The following is a 23,940-nucleotide window of genomic DNA, read 5'->3' as shown; positions in this document are numbered from 1 at the left end:
TGTAGAGTTCCGTAATAACCACTATTACTAAACAAAATAAAACTCCGATAACATTTACAAGTCAATATATAGCTAGCGACCCGCCCCGGGTTAGCAAATTTTACACCTAAACCTTCCTCAAGAATCACTCTATTGATAGGTGAAAACCGCATGAAAATCCGTTCAGTAGTTTTTGAGTTTATCGCGAACATACATACACACAAACAGACAGACACGGCGGGGTACTTTGTTTTATAAGGTGTAGTGATAATTATTAAAGTAGCTATCGCTCGGGCTCTGTAAATGCTATAGATTTTATCGATTGCAGTTAGTCTTTTAAAGACGTGTGTAAAATCCAACCAAACTAGTTTTTTGCAAAGAAAATGAGAAAACTGCACGTGGTGCATTGGGGTAACTTAAAAAATCACTAGATATTTAGTGATTTGCACACACAAACATTGGATTGAGTGATCGAACTAGTATCTGGGAGACCGAGCTTTGCTCAGAAAACACATTAAAAACTCAAAACCAGAGACAAGACCTGGCTAGATCGATTTTTCGCCTCCGAAAACCCTCATATAGCAAATTTCATCGAAATCGTTAGAGCCGTTTCCGAGATCCCCGAGACATATGTAAAGATATATAGAAGAATTGCTTGTTTAAAGGTATAAGATAATATATTATATAAAAACAGAACTTATTATTATTTTCAGCAGTGCAATGGCAAGCGGCGACCGTAAGCGCAAGGCGTTGAACGCCAACCTCTTGCCGGTGGACGCCGAGCCATGTCCGGCACGTTTTGTGACTCCTGCGCGGAAGCAGCCCGGCTTGCCGTGGATGCCGCGAGCTGGTCGCCACTCCGAGTTGGATAAGGACAGCGTACTGCTAAGTGCGGCTAAGAATTACTACCCTGAAGGTATGTTCACGTCTACAACTGCCGGCCACAGGGCGCGTCACCCAGGTTGAAGTGCAATCGCGTACTCTTACATATGTATATAGTGTAACCGTTTTTCTAAGATCAAGTACGCCTTAGTAAATGTATGGCGAACTTGATCTTATAAATCGGACAGGCTAAAACAACTATAAAACAGCTGCCAAATCATCAGCTTCTTGAAATTTTCTTGATATTCGCGCCTAGATATGATTAGCCTTATCTAGTGTTTCTTTGATACTTTGTCTGCTATGACTAAAGGGTCGTCCATTAATTCACACAAAGATTTTTTAGACCTCCCCCTCCCCCCTTGTCACACTTTTTCATAGGAAAAAGATAGGTCGTTACGTACTGTCACACTTGGCATGAACCCCCCTCCCTCTGTTGCTGTGACGTAATATGTGGATGAACCCTAATGAAAGTAGAGTTTCATAAAAAGCTGTAGCGTGTATGTGTAAAATCATTAATGTGCAGGCGAAAGTGAAGGTGGCTGCAGCGAATTCCCACCCTTAATGCAGAGGAAATCCTGGACCCGTGGTGTGCCGTACCGAGACAGCTACGATTACGTCAAGCCTATGGACTCTACTGGTAAGTATTGTTAAAACTAATACACCAATCATCATCAAATAAAGGATTTAATACAATAAAACAGACATAACTTGGGAAGCTCCACTACACAGACATAAAATTGTCGCGCTCGCGGCTCCACTACGACGCCGCCATTGCGGCGATGCTCATCTGTCAGTCCTCCCGCACTATAAGTGATGTGACCATTTCCAATACCGATTGTTGGGCTGCACACGCGAAAGCTCATTATCGGTTATCAGTATCAACATTCGCTATCACATATACTAGAGCAGGGCTCTCCAAACCCCGGCCCGCGGGCCAAATCCGGCCCGCGAAGCGTTCCAATCTGGCCCGCCGACAACGGTCCAATCCGGCCCGCGGGAGCCAGGCTCCAGGGGTTCAGCCCTAACAGCAGCACCGTAAAAATTGTGTACCCTGTACTATAGTTCGTTTTTTTAGCATTAGAAAGAACTTGAAAGAAGGTAAGCGATCTTGACATGTCTTTTAATTGAAAAACGCTTTTTAAAAATCAGTAACTATTACTTATGAAAGCAGAAGAATATAAATGATCGTATTAGATTCATAATTATTACATATTTGCCGTAACTTATTTATAAAATGTGTTTTTCAATAAAGAGACACATCAAGATTGTTTACCTTATTTCTAATGCTAAAAAAAGGAACTATAGAGTGACCAAGAACATATTAAATATATTAAAAATGGGTCACTCCCGTACGTTTTTCGACTTAAAATACGTGAGATTTAATATGTCTGTGTCTCACGGAAGTTTTGTGACCAAGAACATGTTTCTAAAGGGTCATGTCTTGTGACATCTGAAGTTGAAGGCATGTATTGGCTACGGCAACGGCTTTCCATGATGCGGGGCGTATGCTTGTTGCCAAACGACGCGATATAAAATAGATCCAAAAATATCATATCTGAAAATGCATCCTAGACATTGGAGGTGGTCCCAATGCGCCGGGTGCTCCCCATCGTCTATGGCCCTCTCGGTCCCCACAGTGTGCTCCCGTTGTATAACTAAGCCCTAATAATATGACTACCTACCCTACCAAAAGATGGGGATTTCCCGTCCCTTGCTTATCTTTAGCAGGCGTATTGTGGATCGGTTTATCCACGTGATAAAATAACTGTCACTTTTTAATTCCGCGGGATAGAAAGTGACGGACACCGTTTTATCACGCTGTCACGTAGATAAAAACGACCATCATATCCGTACTGATTATTCTATAATCTAGGTAACTGCTACACCCCGGCCTCGAAAACCATGCGGGTAATAAACATGCCCCCAAAACGCCGGGCGCCCCCCGTCCTCTACGGCCCCCTAGGGCCCCGCGGAGAGGTCCAGTTCCCGCCGCTCAAGCCCTACGCTGAGCGGGTGAGGGAGAAAGAAGAAGCAGAGAGAAAGGAAAGAGAGAAGGGGAAATTGCAGAAAGGTATATGTTGTTTACTATACCCATAGACTAGGAATCCTCTAGACGGAGTTTAGAGTAATTATTTCATGAAACTGATGCTGCTAAAAATATTGGGGTGCGGGGGACGAGGTGAGCGAGGTCCCGTGCCGTGATTGGTCCGTTAAAAGACACGGACGTCACACAAAGACACTTTCGACTCGAAAATGGAGTAAAACTACCGTATATTGTGGCAGAGGGGGTAGATAGCTACTATGCTCAGTCTGGAGGATGTCTTGTCTGTGACTATACCTTTATAATTTTATAAATAAATTTTACTACCGGCCTAGCCAAGGTTGCAATCGCTATCGCTTCGACAACGAAATGCTTTGTGTCTCTCTATCACTCTTCCATATTAGTGCGACAGTGATAGTTGCGTTTGGATTGCTACGGAGCGTAAGCGATTGGGATGTTGGCTACGCCGGCTGGTATAAGTTTATACCAAAGATGTATTGATTGTGTTAGATTTGTAAAGTCTACAATAAAATCGTACCACCGAGTAAACCGTAAGAAGATGGTCCATGTTTTGTGGTCACCCAATAATCAAACATCGAGTTTTGAAATTCTGCGTTTCCTACGGCATAATGTACGGGGCCATCTACGACAGCTGTCAAATTCGAAGCAAGAGTTTGTCTTCGTCTGGCACATCATAGACAAACAAGATTGAGTCTACGAAATGAAAAAATAAAACAAACGAGCGCGCGTTAATTTTACAGGAGTCGGACACTTTTTGGGCCTAAAATAAGCAGTCTGCGTAGCCAACATGCCAATCATTAACGCTCGGTAGCGAACGAAACGCAACTGGCACTGTAGCACTAATATAAAAGAGTGATAGAGAGATATGACTACGCTACACCACGGAGCATTAACGATTGGCACGTTGGCTAAGCACCCAGGAGCTTTTAATTTTCGTTAAGTTTCGTTCTATTACAAGCCAAAGAAGAAATGGTCTGTGATGAAATTGATATCAGTCAAAATTTTACTCATACTTCATAGGACTAGTGCTACTCGAGGACTTGGTCTCTGGTGCCTATAACAGAAGAAAAGAGGCCGAAGCAGAGGCCAGGCGACAGAAGAGGGAGAAGAGAAGACGAGAGAAGGAGGCCGCCGAAGCTGCAGCAGAAATCGCTTTGAAAAAGTACCGATTCTAAAGTCTTCTATATTGTCTTTTTAACCCCCCATTCAAAAAGGGGAGTATTATATGTTTGATGATGAATCGATTTCGATGCTTTTTTTTTACGCGAAAGCGATTTTCCTTGCGGTGGCTCTTTAGCTATGTTTAATAGAAATCGATCCAGCATTTTAAAGAATATCAGCTCTTTTCCAAAATCATTTATGGTATTTTTAGTATAAAATGGATTTTTTCGCATATAGCGTAGGGGGTTTTAAAAGTTAGAGACATTAACAATTTTTTTTCTTATAGGCATTTAGAAAAATTACAATTCGAGGTTCCGAGAGATCCGGACGATCAAAAATTAGAAATGCTGAGAATAACCGAAGAGGAGCACTACAGATACATACATCCTAAGGATTTAGAGAGAATCAACTACTACTTGACCACGGTAAATTTTGTTTGTTAACCTCGCTTCACGAGGGGAGGCCTTTGCCCAGCAGTGGGACACCAAAGTAGGCTAGGAAAAAAAAAAACAAAAAAACCACGCTGTTACATGGGCAAACATTGTACTCTAGGGGGCATTTTGCGGGCACGTCAATTATACAGGATGTCCCAAAACTATTACGTCACTGTGTCAACGAAGGTAGGTCAACTCAAGAGGAACCTAACCAGCCTAACATGACCCCAGTAAAAGTTGCACGGTTTTCGAGTTATTACCGAAAAAAAAAATTGAATTTTCCCCTTTGTACTAAAAATGTTAAAACAAAGGGGAAAATTCTCTAATAACTCGAAAACCATGCAACGTTTACTGGGGTCATGTTAGGCTGGTTCGGTTCCTCTTGAGTTGACCTACCTCCGGTGTCACTGACGTGGTAGTTCGTATATTAGTAAGGTTTACATAAACATCATGCGTGGTAAGAATAAACTTGGATATATATATATATATATATATATATATATATATAGTTTGGCAAACCTGTTAGTAAATAAGAACAATAAAAACTATACTTAATGCTATATTTTGGGATTCTCTCTGTCTATGTTTTAGAGAGACAGTCCCTGGCCAAACTAAAAGTACAGACAGTGTTAACGCTGGTTTTTAACCGCTAACTTCACAGATGATTTTTTGACAACTTTAATTAAAAAATAACATGATGCCTTTCGCGTTCTCGCTCGACTTTTGTTTTGCGCGGAAAATTTTGATGGTATTTTTGCTGCTGCTACGAAATTTTAATTTGTATTACTACAAACTACAAAATAATTAATTCGTCTGATTTACATAACTATTACTTCAAATATTCATTCTCTTTCAGGCTCTTGACGGGAAACATCTACCAGACTTTCCCCAGCACCTATACTTAAAGGCAAAGGCTGCAGTAGACAAGCAGACAGCACATATCAAGAAGAGGTTACTGATTCTCACATACCAGGCCTGTGTGAGGCAAAGTTTGGCTGATATAAAGGAGTTCTTTCTATGGGCTATGAAAAGGTATGGATATCATTGAGATTGAAAGTGCAGTGTAAATTCTATTTTGGATATTTTTAGTGTATACCTTATATGAGTTTGTTTGTTGGGCTGCGCGCTTGTAACCGTAGGACTCTTATTTTTTGCACGTACATATGTCATATAGGTTAGGTATGCTGTATTTATTGCACGTATGTCATAGGTTAGTGTACACTATTTTAACGTAAAGCTCTTCGAGCCTCTTTTTCAACTCCCGATTTTTCCTAGTACAGCCAAGTATATATTACTTAGGTATAGGTACCTATGTATACTCGATCTCCGGGTAATGAGTAGGTACCTACAGTAAAATTGGCCGAAACACGTCATTTCTTAATAACAACCAATTTCAAAGCCACTCTGGACTGACACAGAGAGATATTTCATTCGTTAATTTCCTCAATTTTCAATTTTCAGATGCATTCTCTCCTATATCTTGGAGGATCCCGCGGAACGCGAACGCCTGCACATAGCCTTCCTGCCGCCCCTGTGGCCGGCGTGTGTCGTTCGCGCACCCATGCCGTGGCACTCGGACTATGTGCGCGCTAAGCAGGCCATGTTCTTCCGCTACTATGAGGGCAACCCCGTGCTTATAGAGCTGAGGAGAATGTGGCATGAAAGGTAGGCAAATTTGATACGTACATACGTATAGGCAATATACGGGTGCCGTTCAATTTTAATACAAACATTTTGCATAATTACATTTAACTACTTTTAAAACTCATAATAAACATAATGTATAGAAACAAAATCCATAATATTATTCGTTATAATAATTAAATTACAGAATGTTCTATAATCACAAAAACGTTGTTTATAACGATCACTAGGAATAATTTTACTTGTTATAACATTCAGTTTTTATTATGATTAAAATGTAGAAGTATATATTTTAACGAATGATCGGGTGACATAATATAATAATATGATGTACCTAAATTATAAAACAGCTTACATATTCTACCAGGCAGGTCGCCGTTAGGTACGACGACGAGCGAAGCGAGGAGGAGTGTTAGGTAGAACTGCGACCCTACAGCGCGCGAGCCGAGCGAGCGAAGCGAGCGTGCCGCGGCAGCGGCCGGCGAAGCGCCAGAACCGACTTATTTTATATAGTACACATTTTATTACCCTCTCGATCATGAGAGGAGGCCTGTGCCCAGCAGTGGGGCGCGTATAGGCTGAATTATTTCGATTTATTTATTTTTCATCTTAAGTTAGGTTATTTATAATATGAATATAAAAGTAAAATATAAAAACACTTACAAAACGATAAAAAAATACATATAAACACATTATAAAAAACCTAACCTAGGGTGCCGCCAGCAGCGAGGCAAGGCCCAAGCTACCGGTGGTCAGGGCCGCAGAGAGAGGAACCGGCGGACTATCCGCGCCGTGTCCAAGATCACCGCCTTCTGCATCTGACCCTTGATCCAACCACCTAGCGAGAGTCTCTCAAGATGTTGGTCGAGACTCTTCGCTATTAGACCGTTCACTGAAACGACTATAGGGACAATGATCGTCAAATCAACATCCCACATGGCGGTTATCTCGTGAGCCAAGTCTAGGTACTTACTGGACTTGTCCTTCTCGGCCTTCACGAGATTCTCATCATGGGGGATGGTGATGTCAACGAGCACAGCCCGACGTTGCGATCGATCTATTATCACTATGTCAGGCTTATTGGCTACAATAGTCCTGTCAGTGATGATAGATCGATCCCAATAGAGCGTGGCACGACCATTCTCGAGAACAGGCGCAGGTAAGTACTTGTAGTACGGTACTTCGCGGTCCACAAGGCCATATAGAAGAGCAAGTTGCTGGTGAATAATCCTGGCTACGAGATTATGTCTGTGCAAGTACTCGCCGTTAGCAAGATGAGAACACCCGGAAATGATATGCCTGAGTGACTCTCCGGGACGGCGGCATGCCCGACAAATGTCGACCGTACCGTCCTGGCTGAATTATTATTATTATTTTGTCTGTCTCTTACAAATTCTCGGGACCATGGGGTCACGGACATTTGGAAGGCGTGCGTGGTTTTTATGGAAAAAGAACGTTATGAGCATTAAATAGTATACAAAGTGATCATTATACTGATTGCCTGTTATGCAAATACATTACTATGCAACTGAATTATTATTATTTCTGAAATTATGCAATTTGTTCTTATTCATTTTGTTTTTATATTAAATAATCATTTCTGCATTTCAAAATTATGCAATTCGAATTATGCAAAATGAAAATTCGAAAATAGTTGTTATTAAAAACATTACACACCCGCAATATACCTATAGCCATAATAAGTGTAAGTAAGCGTGGCCGAATAGTGGGAAGGCCACAGACTATAGTTCGTTTTTTTTTAGCATTAGAAATAAGGTAAACAATCTTGATGTGTCTTTTAATTGAAAAACACGTTTTAAAAATAAGTTACGGCAAATAGGTAACAATTATGAATCTAATATGATCATTTATGTTCTTCTGCTTTTATAAGTAACTAGACTAAATGAAATAAAGAGTGTCTTATGTTTAGTTAAAATACCGATATTATTATGTATTGAACCCTGCCAGGGTTTATAACTGTGATAGGGACTTCTTATTTGTAACCGATATTTGGATAAATGAATACGCAAATTTCTCAAAAAATGATGTGATTTGATAAAAGGCAAGATTGTATAAATCATCTACGTAGATATTTATTTAAAACTTGTTTCAACATAAAATTATGGGGTTGCATTTGAATTACGCATTATATAGGGAGTAGGAACCCCCCCGAATCCATCCCCAAAGTTAGGAAATCAATAGTTACCACGAAAATATTTTTTTTTATTTTTTGAGGATATGTTCAATAAAAAAACCAAAGCGTACAAAAGGGTAACCAATTTGGACTTAGAAAATTTCGTATACATATTTTTGAGCACTTTGTCCGTATACATGTTTTTGAGTACTTTGTCCGTATACATGTTTTTGACCACTGTATTTCTTTTTTGACAGCGAGTCGGGTGTGTTGTGAACGCAAGATACCTAACACTCCTCCTTGCTTCGCTCGTCGTCGTACCTAACGGTGACTCTGGCACTGTATTTCGTTCCGTCACTTCCGTCACACGTAATTTCAAACACTTATAAAAAAAAACTACGCGTCTCCTAGACACAAATCAGGTGTCGTTTGAAAGGGGTGACCAACCCCTATAAAATGCCACCCTTCCCCCCGCCCCTCCCTATAATGCGTGATTCAAATGCTAACCCAAAATTTTTTTTTTTATAAGCCCAATTGCAAAAACGTTCATTAGATTAATTTCCGCCTTAAGACGAATATGTACGACCACCGCCCATAAATCGCATTTTCATACAAACGTAAATAGTCCCCATTTCCCTGTCTGGATATTGATATTACTTACGACGGCTACGGTGACGCAACGACCGAAAATGAGTCCTGGCTTCCGACACCAGATCACGCCATGTTTCCCGGTCTTGCGATAGCTCTCGCCAGTCGCCATGGCCGAGGTTGAGCAGATCTTGAGCAACCCTTGTTGAGCTCCAAAATATCTGAGCATGCACTTTAACTACATTATAATTTACATTGTTCAGATATTTGTGAATACCTCGGCCGTTCCGATATATCTGATGGGGACTGTTCAGCAAGAAGAAAAAATCCTACCTGGTCGAGTCGTATCGTATTACGCGAGAAAACAGTTCCCGAATTGGTTATATCTGTAAAGTCATTAAAGTATAATTAGGATTGTTCATTTTTTTTAGACCCCCATTTTTATTTTATTTTCTGAAAATATAGGTTAATTTAAGATACCAATTTGAATGATTTATTAATTCACGGCTCGGTTGAATATTTATAATTTATTGAAAATATGAGATACGACTTCTCGTAAATTACATGTAGTGGCTGATTTGATAAAGCACAAGCAATAACAAACATTAAAAAAATAGTTGTAATTGTCAATTGATTGTAATGTCACCTGTCTACAATGTCAGTGTCACGCGTTTCTATAAATAATATCGTCTGGAAAACTCGTTTATTTTGAATCCCTAAATCAATAATTTCAAAATACCTACGCTATAAATTTGTGAAAGCTGATTCCAGAAATCTGCCTAAGTTATATAATATAACTTAGTTTTATTGGAGTATGTATCCATATAGCATCCAACTCCAACCATAACTTGGCTGAAATCAGGGGAGCAAAAATACAAATGTAAGTTACATCATATATTTTTTAACTGATTCGATTCGTAAGATGATTGGATTCATAAAATCGTTATAAGCGTCCATTGCTAAGGTAGCACCCAGTGGGTTCTACCGGCTTGTCACCATTGTTTGGATATTGTACTATATTAGGTACATGCCAATTTTGCTAATTATATCCTATAATTTCAGGTCATCGTGTGATTCCTATTTAGATACGGCTGTGGGATACGTAATCTACGAAGGAGATTGATTTTGTTAAGGCACTTGGGCCCTGAACAAAGTTGAGCATTTTGTATCGAAACGAACGTCATATTAATCGTCATAATACTTTACGACAGTAAATAATGCCTGGGAACAGAGTAAGTAAATAACAAACCATACACTTCTCTTCTGGTTCGTCAACAAGAAGCCATCATTGTCAGCTGCTCGTGCAGAACATGATGAACATACATATATGTATAGTTACTTTTTTTTGGGAAACATATATACATATATTTCCTAAATTAATAAAAAAGTAGGTAAACAAAAACATGTTTTATTATTCACAACTATTAACTTAAGTCTTGTCCACCATGATATCAGCAGCTTGAACTGCAACATGTACCTGGAAATTAGAAATTATATCTTTTTAAAGCAGTTTCAGGCTGAATTTTGAGTATGACTATGTATTCTTGTATAGTGTTTCTTTCTAGTAGGCACCATCTCTGTTTAACGGTTTGCCTTTATATACTCTGGCTACATTACCACAGAAAACACATAGGTCCCCGCGACCCTACCTACAAAGTGAGCTTTTAAATAATTGTAGTAAAATTATATTAATTTTATACTTACATCGACGTGATCCTCACAGCAATACTGTGTGTAAGTAGGTAGGTATTCCAAGTTCAATTCACGGCACCATGTTTCACGTCGTAGGTCTTCGCGGATTCGAACAATTATTTTTGTGAATCATTCCCACACGTAGGAACAAGGTCTTTGATATATTAAGCAACGAAAACTACTGTTTAGGTATCAATTATAAATCAAATCATAACAAACCAGCGCAGCGGTTTAACTGAAAAATTTCATTATGACAATGATAACTTTGACAATTACGTGAGTGACGGATTGATTTACTATGGTCCGATAACTTTTATTATGCGATGACTTTACATTCAGCCAACGAGAAAGGTCAAACTAAGGTCATAAGGATATTTGTTGAAATATCTTCAATCCTCAAATATTATATCGCAGCAAATGTCGGAAACTGTTTGAAAACCTCATATCTCGAAATGGTTTTCGAAATAGAACATTTAAAAAAAAATGAACAATCCTAATTATCACACACACATTATTACGGGCACCATCCCTTGAACTGATATTTTTGGCCCATCTCGGCAGCCCGTTTCCCGGACGAATGGTAATGTTTGCCGAAGCCGTGAAAGTCAATCTGAATAATATAACTCAAAAAGAACTTTAAAACAATAAAATACAAATTATTAACACGATAATCATACGATAATACTAATTTGATTGATAAGTCATTTATGGCATTTAAGTCACTCGTATGGTATGGTTATAGACTAAGGTTGAGGTTGTCAGCACTTTTTATTTTACTTCGTGTAATAAAACGCCGCAATAACTGTATACCAACATGACAAACATAAACATTGGGTATGTCTGTAGCACCACATCAAATAATTTTGTCTGTACCACCACCGAAACGAAACTAACCGAGAGTTGCCGAAAATGGTCGATCATCGTAAAATGAAGATTGTTATGAAATTTTCTTTTGCTTATTGTAAATTAAATACGCATCGAAAGCGATAGTTTTTATGCTCTAGTTCTATTCTCATATTTAGATAATAGATTTAAACAGTTTTTTCTTATCATACGTGCGTCGTATTCGAGATGCGTGTCAAAAACTTTTTTAGAAATATTGTAAGGCGCCATCTCGCTTCTTCGCTCGTTTTTTATCCCGTTCTGGTTTTTCGATTTTATATATATGATATTTATTGTTTTTTAAAAAGCGTTTTTCAATTAAAAGACATATGTCAAGATCGCTTACCTTCTTTGAAGTTCTTTCTAATGCTAAAAAAACGAACTATAGATGGACCGACGATCTGGTTAAAGTCGCGGGAAACCGTTGGTTGAGGGCAGCGAATGACCGTTCGTCGTAGAGATCCTTGGGGAGGCCTTTGTCCAGCAGTGGATGTCTTTCGGCTGAGATGATGATGATGAAGTGTTGCCGAATGTGCAAATAAAGTGAAACTTGCATGAAAAGTCTTTTTTCTCTCGCGTGTATATAAAGTGATAGAAAATATGTTTATAGCTTGACACAGCTTCGCAAAGCACGCTTTCCTCAAAACTCACGCGGAAATCTGAGATTTAAAGTGCCTACAGCTGTCGAAGCGTTCATAAAATTCGTTGCATTTCCTAATTGTCAGCACGTTTCCTCCAGCTCATGAAGAACCGATTTGCCTACGAATAGGTATTTTTGACGTGCCGCCATCATAGGCGTCAATAAAGTAGGTATCAGTACCTACTTATTGACCCCTTTTTTCCGCAGGTACCAGAATATGTTGATCTGCGACATGAACGAGATGCAAGAGGGCCTCCCTTTCCCCCAATACCCGCATGAGTTCACAGAGCGCCTGCAGAAGTTTTGCGAAGCCTCTCGTTCGGAGCTCGTCGGTAATTGGCTGATTGACGTGGCCGATACTATGATTAAGATGAGGCATCATTGGGCCGTTTATGTGGCTAAGAAGAAGAAGGAGTCTACGTTCCAAGTGGAACGGTTTTTTGAGTATGTTTCTAATGTTTTCTTTTTTGATACGACAAACATTCTTGAAAACAATCGATTTAACGGCTCGGCCACGACGTTGCGCGACTGGCAACGGCGTCGGCGGCAACCATAGGTGGGAACGAAAGGTCCGATCGCTGTGTTTCGCTCCAACCTATGGTTGCCGCCGCCGCCGTCCCCAGTCGCGCAATGTCGTGGCTGACCCGTTATACGTCTTTAGCAAGCTAAGGTCTTGATTTGGAATATATATAAAACGGTCACAATCTGTTCCTCGTTCCATTCTATCTCTTGTTCATTCTTGTTTTCCATTTTAGCTCGAAGAGTTGGCCGGAAAGTAAAATGCGTAATAAGCAAAATGTATGCTTTAAATAATTATCGACCACATTGTAATTTCAGATGTATCCACGGATTGATGTCGAAGCAAGTTCGGGATTTAGTGGAGCGGAGTGTTTATCATTTTGCTGAGTATTTCTCGTATTATTTTGTAAGTTTATATATACCTATTCTTTTTAGTTTTTTTTGCTAGTTTGAACATAACTTTTGTACGTGTTTAAATTTGCATTTTTTCTTGAACCCAACAGTTAAGTAGCTACTTGTACGTGTGAAATTTAAAAGTCGTTACCGTTCATAGAATGTCTTCATTCAAACTTCTTTATCTCCGCGCTCACTTTTTTTATGTCGGAGTGGCGACTTTCTATATGCATCTTGACCTGTAAATTATATAGTGCTTTCCATTCCAGTACATGACGTTTTAATGCTACTTTCCATTGATACCTAATATTATATTAATATTACTGACACTGCGGGGTTGCGAACTGCATCGCAGCCATAATTGTGTGTTTTTAAGATGTATTATTGTAGAATAATATGTATGGTAGTTTTAAGGCAACTATTGGTCCATAGGTATTTATCTACGGGCCAATAATAGCCTGAAAATAAAGATTTCCATCCATTCATTCATTACCATCCAGGAGGGCAACGATTACGGGCAAGAATACCGCGACTACACATACATAAAGCGGCCACTTCTACGAATAAAGGCCATCGCACACCCCGGCTCAACTAACATTACCTTCGACCCGCCGCTGGAGCAGATGCCGACGCATATCGCCAAGTGGTTCCATTGCATCATCAACGTGGGGAGTCAGCTGCCGAGCGTGGACAGCATGATGTACCCTGGTAAGTGTACAGTCACCTGCAATAATATGTTACTCTTCGAAGGCCGCAAAAATATCTGACACGATCTTATTTGTAGAGCCATAAGAGTGTGTCACATATTTTTGCGGCCTTCGAAGAGTAACATATTATTGCAGGTGACTGTACCATCGCCCACACTGGGCTATAACCGCGAAAATCAAAGTTCGCAAATTGCGGGCATTTTTCTCTGTCAGTCTTTTTACGCCTTCATTGAAGTAAAAGAGAAAGATCCCCGCAATTTGCGGATTTCGGTTTTCGCGGTAGCCCCCCTGTTACCACATCGGTGGACTTTGTGCCTTTTGTAACAAGGTCCACCGATTTACAGTTAGGAGTGTTGCTGTTTGTACATCTACTAGATAAAAGCCTGCACTAACTTATGTTGGAAATATATCCACTTAGAGAGCAGGGATCAGATACCGGTATTTTTCGTTCTTTGTTAATTATTTTATTTCTAATTGGGCAATTTTGCCCTTTAGCCGCCAGAGTCTGATTTATAAGACATTACATATCCAGCTCATTTCGCCACAGTCTGATAAATAAGACAAAGATCTGATTTGGTTTTTACAGCACATATATAACTCCCGTAACTATGCCAACCTTACTCTGCGTGGTACAATTACTGTTGGTGGCGACACGAGCACGCTCGATCAAAAATTGCTGGCGGTTAAAAGGTTAATCGTTACCTAAAAACACAACTGAGTCCTACATTTGGAGTATAAAGTAATTCGAAATATAAGGTTATTTCGAAGTTTTTGTTAAAAACCGGTTTCTATCCCTGTTTGAGAGAGTAGAGTTGGATCCTACTGACTGTGCCATTTATAATGCGTATCTAGATAGAGGAATCAACAGGAAACCTACCTACCAACAGGCCATCAAAGGCAGCCTTTGGACTTTAGTGGTCATCCATTAATTACGTCACATGATTGTCGTCCCCCCCCCCCCCCCACGCCCCTCTGTTGTGATGTGACATTTTTTCGGCATAAAATCGGCAAATCGAATTAACTAGGTATTATTAATATTTTATAACAAATATTTTTTACAAAAGAAATATTAGTAGTTTTATATCCTAAAACTGATTACGAAAGTTTAAACGAATAAAAATGAGTATCATTCCAAAAACTTGTTATTTAACTGTACAGCGTTAAAGTGACGTCACAAAGTTTGTGACTCCCCCCTCCTCCTTGTCACAACATGTCATATTTTCTTGATCCCCTCCCTCCCCCTAAACGAGTTATGTAATTAATGTATGACCCCTAATGTATTTATATATGTTATGGACCAAGTGATTCATGACATTTAATTATTTGAATAGTACCTAATTATCAAATTGCCATCTCAATGAAAAATGCTCGATTTATCACTTATTATTTATTACATATACTACCTATATTCAAACAAGTATTGAAAATGTAATCAACACACATTTTATTTCCAAGGTGCCATCCGCCCCAAACCTTGGCTCATGTGCGTGTATCCCGAAGAGGAATACATGATGAAGCTCGTGAACGAGTCCATCCACTACTTCAACAGAAACAAGCCTGGCCCCATCTCGTTCTTGTCCCGTTACGTGCCATATTACTACATACTGGACGGCACGGCTAGACAGGATCTGATGATATTTTTCGGGCAAGAACCACCGCCCCTGTTAAAGGTAATATACATTGGCGTATATCTCAGACGGGCCTTACGGGCACTAAAATGGTGCTAGTACAGCGGTGCCACTCACGAATTCGAGCCGATCGTACAGTCTAACGCAACTAGTTGCGAGTGTTGCGACCAATCGCGCGTGATGCGAAGTCATCAACCAATCGCGTTGTAGTGGTGCGTGTCACACTGTCTGTACTGGCTCCATTCATGCCCCTATCTTATTGCCCGTAAGGCCAGTCCTGAGATATACGTCAATGGTAATATATCCAATTAAAATAAAAATAAAATAAAAAAGCCTTTATTTCTAGTCATTTGGAGAGAAATGTAAGAAGGTTCATCGATTACATAATCTTATCTAGTTTTTTAGTATTACATTGCATTGTTTCTTATGTCAAAGTTATAATTAAGTACAAGGTGTATGTCAAGAAAAGCTTACATTTTATTTAGGTATTTACACTGATATAGTTAGTCGGACCAGAACCCCTCATCGGGTGAAGGCCATGGTATATCCAATTAATGCATCATATTTAGAACAACAGCTATGACTGATATGAGCTCTAGATCTGTAGAGCTTGCAGACTCTTCATTGCAAGAATACGTGATCATGATACAATATTTTCTGACAGCGCCACTCGTTTTGTTGACCGAATCCTAATAAACTTTTCGGTAAGAGCCTTTGAAGACATTATCACACCAACAGTATCTTAAAGGGGCCCGCAGATTACCAGTTCGCCGGACGATATCTGCCTTACAGTTGTACGGAGCTGTCAAATTTTGCGTTTAACTGACAGGCTGATATTGTCCGGCGAACTGGTAATCAAAGGCCCCTTAAGTAAACCAAAAGTTTTGTACTAGGTATATATTATATATACGTTCTATAATCTTCTTCTTTCAACTTTACCCACACACGACCTCACTGAAAAATCTTTTTTAATATCCCCAGGACTTCACAGAACGGATCTACATGTACGAGGAGATACGTGATGAGATCGCGTTCCTCCGACGTGATATTCCATTAAACATGGTGATGCTGGACTGCGCGCCGCTCAACGACGCCATGCAGGATATCATTAACGGGCTCCGACAACACATTGTGGATCATTTTATATTGGTTAACAGGAAATGGAATAGAGGGTAAGTGATCGGTTCACCTTAAAAAAATTAAAATCCTACGCCAGGCGGTCCAGCATGAGTTGCGTTCTCGCGCGCGACTCCATATATCTAGCGCGACTTCAAGTATGGATTCGTGCGCGTGAAAGCACGAATCGACACGAGTTGCGAATTTACCTATTCGCACGTGTATCGTACAACGTTTTACTGTACATATGGCCCTTTAAGTTTTCGACGGAGTTACGTAATGTGCTTATTATAGCACCGGCGTCGTAATGGTAGCACTTTATGTACTGTGAAACATTATAATGATTATAAGCATGTTTGTGTTTCAGAATTTGCAATGTGTACGAAGCAATAGCCGCGCGCGCGAGCGAGACTCCCGAAACCACGGCACAGTTAGTGGACCTCGTCAATTTCATCACCGAGAGCCGGGACTGTGCGCTTTTCGACCTCCGTGAGAAAGCGCGCACCGCCGCCGAATATGTGCTGTTCCTCATGACACATGCTCATCTCAACTGTGAGTCAAACTCAATACCATTGGCGATGATCATTAAAAAATATTAATAATATGTGACGTTATCTATGAAAAGGGACCTTATTGTCGATGGCGCGTACGCCATTATTAACGATGCTCCGATATAAATTCAATGCCGCGCGACGCTGTGCGGTGTAAGCGCCATCGACAATTAGGATCCTTTCCATAGATAATGCCCCTTATTCGCATAATATGCTTAAGTAAGTTGTTAAATCAAATATACTACATACCTACTATTCTATCTTTTTAGGGTTCCGTACCTCAAAAGGAAAAAACGGAACCCTTATAGGATCACTCGTGCGTCTGTCTGTCTGTCTGTCTGTCTGTCTGTCTGTCTGTCCGTCTGTCACAGCCCATTTTCTCCAAAAGTACTGGACCAATTAAGTTGAAATTTGGTACACACATGTAAATTCGTGACCCAAAGACGGACATCTTACGTAAACAAATGAATTTTAAACACGGAGGCAACTTTTGGGGGGTAAATGAGAAAATTAAAAAATAATGTTTTTTAAACTATATCGTGTTACATATCAAATGAAAGAGCTCATTTTGAGAAGCTCAAATATATATTTTTTGTAATTTTAAAATAAATAGTTTAGAAATTATTTAAGAAAATAGCCAAAAAATGACCATTCCCCCCCCTTTATCTCCGAATCCACTGGGTCTAAAATTTTGAAAAAAATATACAAAATACTTCTTTACCTATAGATGACAGGAAAACCTATTAGAAATATGCAGTCAAGCGTGAGTCGGACTAATTACTTAGTTTTTGATCCGACCCCTACGGGTTTATTAAAGGCAATTCAATCGCGTTTCACATACAAGGTGGTCCAAACCTTGACGTACAAAATTTTTTTTAGATTCGTCACGTCGTGGGCTATCAGAATATACCCCATGTATGTTAGCCGATATTTAGCAGTTTTCGAGTTATGAATTTATTAACTTTTGTTAAGAAATTCCGGGGTGAAGCTTTGCTTTGCTTTTATGCCTACTATAGTAACAGCACCAGTCATGGGACATTTAAGAGGAAATTTGGAGTATTTATGATATTTCCCTTGTACATGTAAATGGTCTTCCGCTTAGCGTGTTAAAAGATGAAAGTCCTATCCGCCTTTCTTGTTTTAGGCGTGTTGTATCAAAGATACTGCAATGACTTTCCATATAATTAACAAATTAAAACTATGCTTTTTTTCTCCAGTCATGGACACCAAAGCTCCAGTAATGGGCCCCCGGTAATGGACGTGGATCCAGTAATGGGCCCCCTATAATGGACATTGCTCTATCAGTATAAAATATTGAAATGGGGAATAAGTTATGGCAAGAAAATCAATTTTTGGTATAAGCTTTTATCGCTGAATGTATTTTTCTTTCCACAGCCAATTATTATTGTATTAGATTCATCGAGACAATTCTAATATACCCAAACACAATTAGTTAGGGTTTATTGCGATAAAGTTCCAATGGCCACCTCCTGTCTCCATCATCAGATCAAGTCCATGTTATCATAATATTGCATTATCATCCGATTTGCATACTTAATTACGTACTTACACAAAATTTCAACTGAATCGGAAATCGAAAAGTGGGTCAAATTCAGCTACCAAGATTTGACCCACACTAACTAACAAGGCAAGTTAAATAACAGTTTGGAAAAACGATATTAATTTATCCTAAGTCCGAGAATACCTCCTGGTTGACATATTTCGTAACTACATTTTACTTCTGTATTGTTTAAAACATGAAATTATGGCATGGCAAGCATCATTATGTCAATTGTCCCATCATAGGAGGTATGCAGTTTTACAGCTCCTATAATGGGATTGGGCCAAATACCACTATTTTTTTACATCTGTGGAGTCACAACATAGTGTGTTGTATACCTTATCTCATGGTAAATGCAATTAACAAAACACATTCTAGTTTTCATCAAGTATTAATTAATTAAAATTTAATAAATTAACTCACCTCTCTTAGCGAAGTTGTTAAGAATTTTTAGTGATATTTTTTTTCAGTGGCACGACAACTTTTGGGTTGACGCACATTTCTTAAAAAATAACCGAATTTAATAAAAATTCAAACATAAGCAGATCTAGGACTCTTATTTATGATAAAAATATATCCAGTGTTTATAAACTACTTTTATATACTTATTTTAGAGGAATTGTGTTTTTTTGTCCCATTACTGGTTCCGTGTCCATTATAGGGTATACTACTATAGGTAATTATTGTTGGTGGTATTTGCACTGATAACACGAAATAGCGATGGGGAAGTGACCTCATAAAATAACAGTAGGTATTGGAGCAGGTAAAAATTAACCCTTTGTAGATAATTTAACAACCCGTCGCGACGCGGGTCCAGTTAAGATAATGAATAAGTTAAGCAAAATGATGCTTGGTCAATCACATGGCACAATATTAATTTCTCGTGGTAATTTCTGTTTGATTAACGTTAGGAATAACAAGAGGATTTTATTTAATGAATTACTAATTTGGAAACTTTCCACCTCAGTTCCTTTGACCGGCGACTCTGTCAAATTAGACTATTAAGTACCTATCACTATTTTACTTTTTTTTTAACTTAGGGTCTAGCAGTTTCTACAATAACCATAAGTCCTTGAAATTGCTTGTATTTTTTATTTATTTAGGTAAGCGCAAAGTCTAAGCTTGACATGCTTGAACGTAAAATTTTGTCGTTTCCTTTTTTGTCCAACTCACAACAGCCAAGTGAAGTTGCTGATTTTTTTAGCAACTGCGCCGTTTGTCAAGGATTATGTTACAAAAAGAAACATTCAAAAACTTCAAGTTTTTTTTAAATAAATTAATTGCTTCATCCCGGAATTTCTTAACAAAAGTTAAAACTTTAAAAAATCATAACTCGAAAACTATGAAAAATCGGCTGACGTACATGGGGTATATTCTGATAGCCCACGACGTGAGGAATCTAAAAAAATTTGGACGTCAATAAAAAACAATGTTAAAAGTTGGGTAATGTACGGAACCCTTGGAACGCGAGTCCGACTCGCACTTGGCCGGTTTTTTTATTTAAAATTGAATGGATATAAAAAATAAATAGGTACCTAACTAACGTATGCGGAGTGAAATTTGGACAAAGTTCAATATTGTTTTAAATAAAAAAAACACCATTATTTTTTTAAATAATTATGTTCTTATAATAATGTATATATCAAGGCTTAATGTAAAAACCGGCCAAGTGCGAGTCGGACTCGCGTTCCAAGGGTTCCGTATATTACACAATTTTTAACAATCAGTGCCGGATTAAGATATTTTGATGCCCTAAGCATTTCTAGGTGCCCCCTCTCCCTAGGGTCATCAAGATTGCATTGATTTTTTGGTAAATTGAGAGAAGTTCATTGCCGCATTATAGCTGAGAATGGAAATCAGTCAAATCATTTTATCACGAAAATTGACAGTGCCGCAGCAGTAATGTTGCAACAGAGTACCTAATGCTATTGTAGTCGCCACCCGAATGTCACCTTTATCATAGCTTAGAAAGTAATAGAAACGCGAGCGAAGCGAGCGCGGAAATTTTTCGATATAAAAACGCAATATGATAGACAGTTGTACATTTTTACTTTTAGTATGGAAATCAGTCACATCATTTTATCACGGAAGTTGACAGTACTGCAGCAGTAACGTTGCAACAGAGTAATGTTGCTGCAGTCGCCACCCGAATGTCACCTTTATCATACCTTATAAAGTTATTGAAAACGCGAGCGAAGCGAGCGCGAAAATTTTTCGATATAAAAACGCAATTTTAGTTTTAGTCCCAACCAGGCGCGAATCCAGGATTTCATACAGAGAAGGGATGGGACAGTTTTCTATCAGCCTAACTTCGCATAGGGCTCGATATTTAAGGGTCTCAGCGAGGTTGTTTTCATGCATAAAATATGCAAGAAAGCAGAGAGCTTGGAATTGAATTGGCGAAGTGTGAGAAAGGCAGTAGGGCCAGCTGCGAAAGAGGAAAGCTTGGATTTGGATCCACGCCCAAGTGTAATTAAGGCAGAAGATCAACTTTGCCGTAAGGCAGAAGGCCTCGCATAAGACCTAACGCCGAACCGCAAAAGAGTGGGTTGAAATCGAATCTATGCATGTAATCACGACTCTTCTACTGCGACCGATTGTTTCCCAAAGAATTACGCGCCATTATTTTTGCAAATTAGCTTTTGGACAGCTAAAAAAATCGTGTGGTAAAAACGATGTGTCTGTCCCTAATTTTAAAATTTGTTCACCTTTTTCAACCTGGCATTTTGGTGCCCCCCCCTGATACACAGGCTTGGAAATTCCGCGTCGACTGATGGCAAGCCATAGCAAAACTTTTTTAGGAAATTTTGTATGCTCAACATATTTCACGTTCTTATCGGTTGGACCATTGGTGTTCTGAAAATAGTAATTGCCTTGCCACTCGTTTCCATCTAACGTGAAATATGACTCGTCATCCATAACGCAAGTGACATTGTTTTTAGCGTAAAATATTTCTTTGACTAATTTACGCAGCCGTACTTTCTGAGTGATTTCTTGGTTTTCAGAGACAGTGGGCTTAACTTTTCTACATCGCTTATCGATGCCCATGTCTTTAAGATATTTTTTAACAGTTTTGCCGTCAGTTTTAAATTTTCTTCCGAGCTCTCTACAAGATTTTGCGACACGGCCGGTCGTAATTTTCTTTAATCGAGCTGTCTCAGAAACCTTGCTCAAGCTGGAATAGTTTCCAGAACCAGGCTTTCTAGCTGTGGTTTTCTTCGAGGCAAAGGACGCCAGAATATTGTAAATAGTGCTTCGACTCTCACCCATTTGCACAAAATGTTCCACCACCCTTTGATTTCGGCCATAGGGGATGGCTACTATAGAAATTACATACTGTTTGACGACGGCGTTCTTGTTGATTTACCATAATTACAAAATTAAACACCCAATCTTTATGAGACTTACCAAACTGATTGACATATATATTGACTTTACATTTACATATTTTTTATTTAGATTTTTGTGTTTTTATATTTTATATATACAAACTTTGTCCAAATTTCACTCCGCATACGTTAACGTACAGCCTTAGTTGCTAAGGTATTTGGAATTGCACATTACAAATACTAGGTACCAAATTCTAAGTACAAATACTTTATTCTGCCAACTCGAAAATTGATTTGTGAACCTTACCAAACGACATGTCCGCAAAATGCCCGCTGGAGTGCGACGTATGTTCATTACTTATCTCCTTGTTAAAACACCAACAGTCGAGGACATAAACCTGAACACCCGCGTGTTCCTCTGGCCGCTCGACATGGAAGAGACCATCGACCTGACCCTCAAGACCCTGAACACCAAGAAGAGCATGGCCGAGGACAAGCTCCGCAGCCGCAAGTGTGTGTTCGAGGAGAAGCTGAAGACACACGAGAAGGACTTGGAGGTGTTCCGACGGTATGATCCGCCACTGCTGACGTTGGATTTGCTGAAGGAGGTGGTCAAAAGGGTTGATGATATTAACCAGAATTTATTGGTGAGTAAATATTGAATAGCTAAAAACTCTCGTTTCGAAATCGTTATGGCCTATAACTTATAGGTTCCTACTCGATGTGGTTCCTTTCATAGAATTTCTGTGGTTCTTATTCACAGAATAGGGTATTTGACTTAGAATAGAATAGAATAGAATAGAATATTATGTTTATTGCTCACATATTGATCTTACTCTACAAGTACAATAAGGTTACAACATGTTACCCTACAAGGGCATTGCAAATACACGTGCATATAAAATATGTATACACATAAGAAAGGTACACTATAATTTATCTATTTATCTATTTCTACGCCTATTAAATATAACAAAATTATTATTTTATTATCTTTGAATTATACTTATTTTCATTGAAAAAGTCTTGCAGGGAGTAAAAACTGTGGTCTATTAGGTAGGTTATGTGTGTATTTGTTAAATTAATTCAGTGAAAGCGTGATAGAAAAAAATGTATCTACATATAGGACCGGGTATGATTATCTCACGGGTTATATCTCATGAATAGAACATATTCTAGATATCTTGCCAGGCATCCACTCAATTTCATGTCTCTCTAATTGGACAGATTTTTACCATAGTTTTCTGCGAATAGCATCTTGTGGGAATCTGAATGGAAAGTAATGTAAAATGACAATACCAAATTTGATTATTAATTTGAAATAACTAGGTAGTTTTTTTATAGCTCCATCTCATGAAATAAAAAAGGAAAATACAAACCTTTAAGAAGGAATTTATTACTACATTTATAATTATATAGAAAATACCTAAACCAAACACAAGTTTATAAAATAGTCTACTTCATTTGGCATAGCACCATCCCTATTATCCTTGCAATTTAAAAAGTCGTATGTTGTTATGAAAATCGTATGCAGTTGTTACATTTTAGCTTAGCACGGTAGTATTGAAAACAAATCGTCATGTTTATTCCAAATTTTACTGAAGTTATCTGTTTACTACAAGTTAAAAGTGATTCCACTGTCCTTGGTATGAACTAAAATAACTTCTGCACCACTTCACGACACATGAAGATATTTTTAATTACAAAAAGACGTTGTTTTTATAAATCAATTTAGCCATTTGTCACTGACTGTCATCTCGGTCGTACTGAGATTGCCAATCGCATGGTATAATAATATACTCCGCCTGGTACTCTATTCCGAGATTCGCGTACGACCTAACTGATACGGGCCTACGTCATCATGCTGTTTACAGGTTCTCAAACTTTAAAATGTGGGAGAATTTTAACCAACGGTGAAAATTATTTTAACGGCATTAATTTTAAGTTATTCATGTAGAAACATAGTAAAATAAAACAAATCTAATGTATTAAATTAAACTTTATTTATCTATACAAGACAAACGTTTGAAAAACTAAT

The 23,940-nt window shown here is 38.7% G+C and overlaps 1 protein-coding gene across 1 annotated transcript in view; it reads left to right on the top strand.

The window, feature by feature from the left end:
* Positions 1 to 707: 707 nt before the first annotated feature.
* Positions 708 to 23,940, top strand: part of LOC134791327 (dynein axonemal heavy chain 3) — a 114,882-nt gene continuing 91,649 nt past the window's right edge. The window contains exons 1-14 of the mRNA XM_063762344.1: positions 708 to 895; positions 1,385 to 1,498; positions 2,735 to 2,932; positions 3,944 to 4,085; positions 4,371 to 4,509; positions 5,375 to 5,550; positions 5,980 to 6,183; positions 12,306 to 12,542; positions 12,936 to 13,023; positions 13,511 to 13,718; positions 15,173 to 15,387; positions 16,327 to 16,517; positions 16,829 to 17,013; positions 22,287 to 22,549. Of these exons, the coding sequence (XP_063618414.1) occupies positions 817 to 895; positions 1,385 to 1,498; positions 2,735 to 2,932; positions 3,944 to 4,085; positions 4,371 to 4,509; positions 5,375 to 5,550; positions 5,980 to 6,183; positions 12,306 to 12,542; positions 12,936 to 13,023; positions 13,511 to 13,718; positions 15,173 to 15,387; positions 16,327 to 16,517; positions 16,829 to 17,013; positions 22,287 to 22,549 (2,439 nt within the window). The 5' untranslated portion in view covers positions 708 to 816. The remainder of the gene's footprint in view (positions 896 to 1,384; positions 1,499 to 2,734; positions 2,933 to 3,943; positions 4,086 to 4,370; positions 4,510 to 5,374; positions 5,551 to 5,979; positions 6,184 to 12,305; positions 12,543 to 12,935; positions 13,024 to 13,510; positions 13,719 to 15,172; positions 15,388 to 16,326; positions 16,518 to 16,828; positions 17,014 to 22,286; positions 22,550 to 23,940) is intronic.

Source organism: Cydia splendana, chromosome 6 (genome assembly GCF_910591565.1).
Source record: "Cydia splendana chromosome 6, ilCydSple1.2, whole genome shotgun sequence".
In the NCBI taxonomy this organism is placed as follows: Eukaryota; Metazoa; Arthropoda; class Insecta; order Lepidoptera; family Tortricidae; genus Cydia; species Cydia splendana.
The sequence above is the reverse complement of the archived record's forward strand: the minus strand, read 5'-3'. Positions and strand labels throughout refer to the sequence as shown.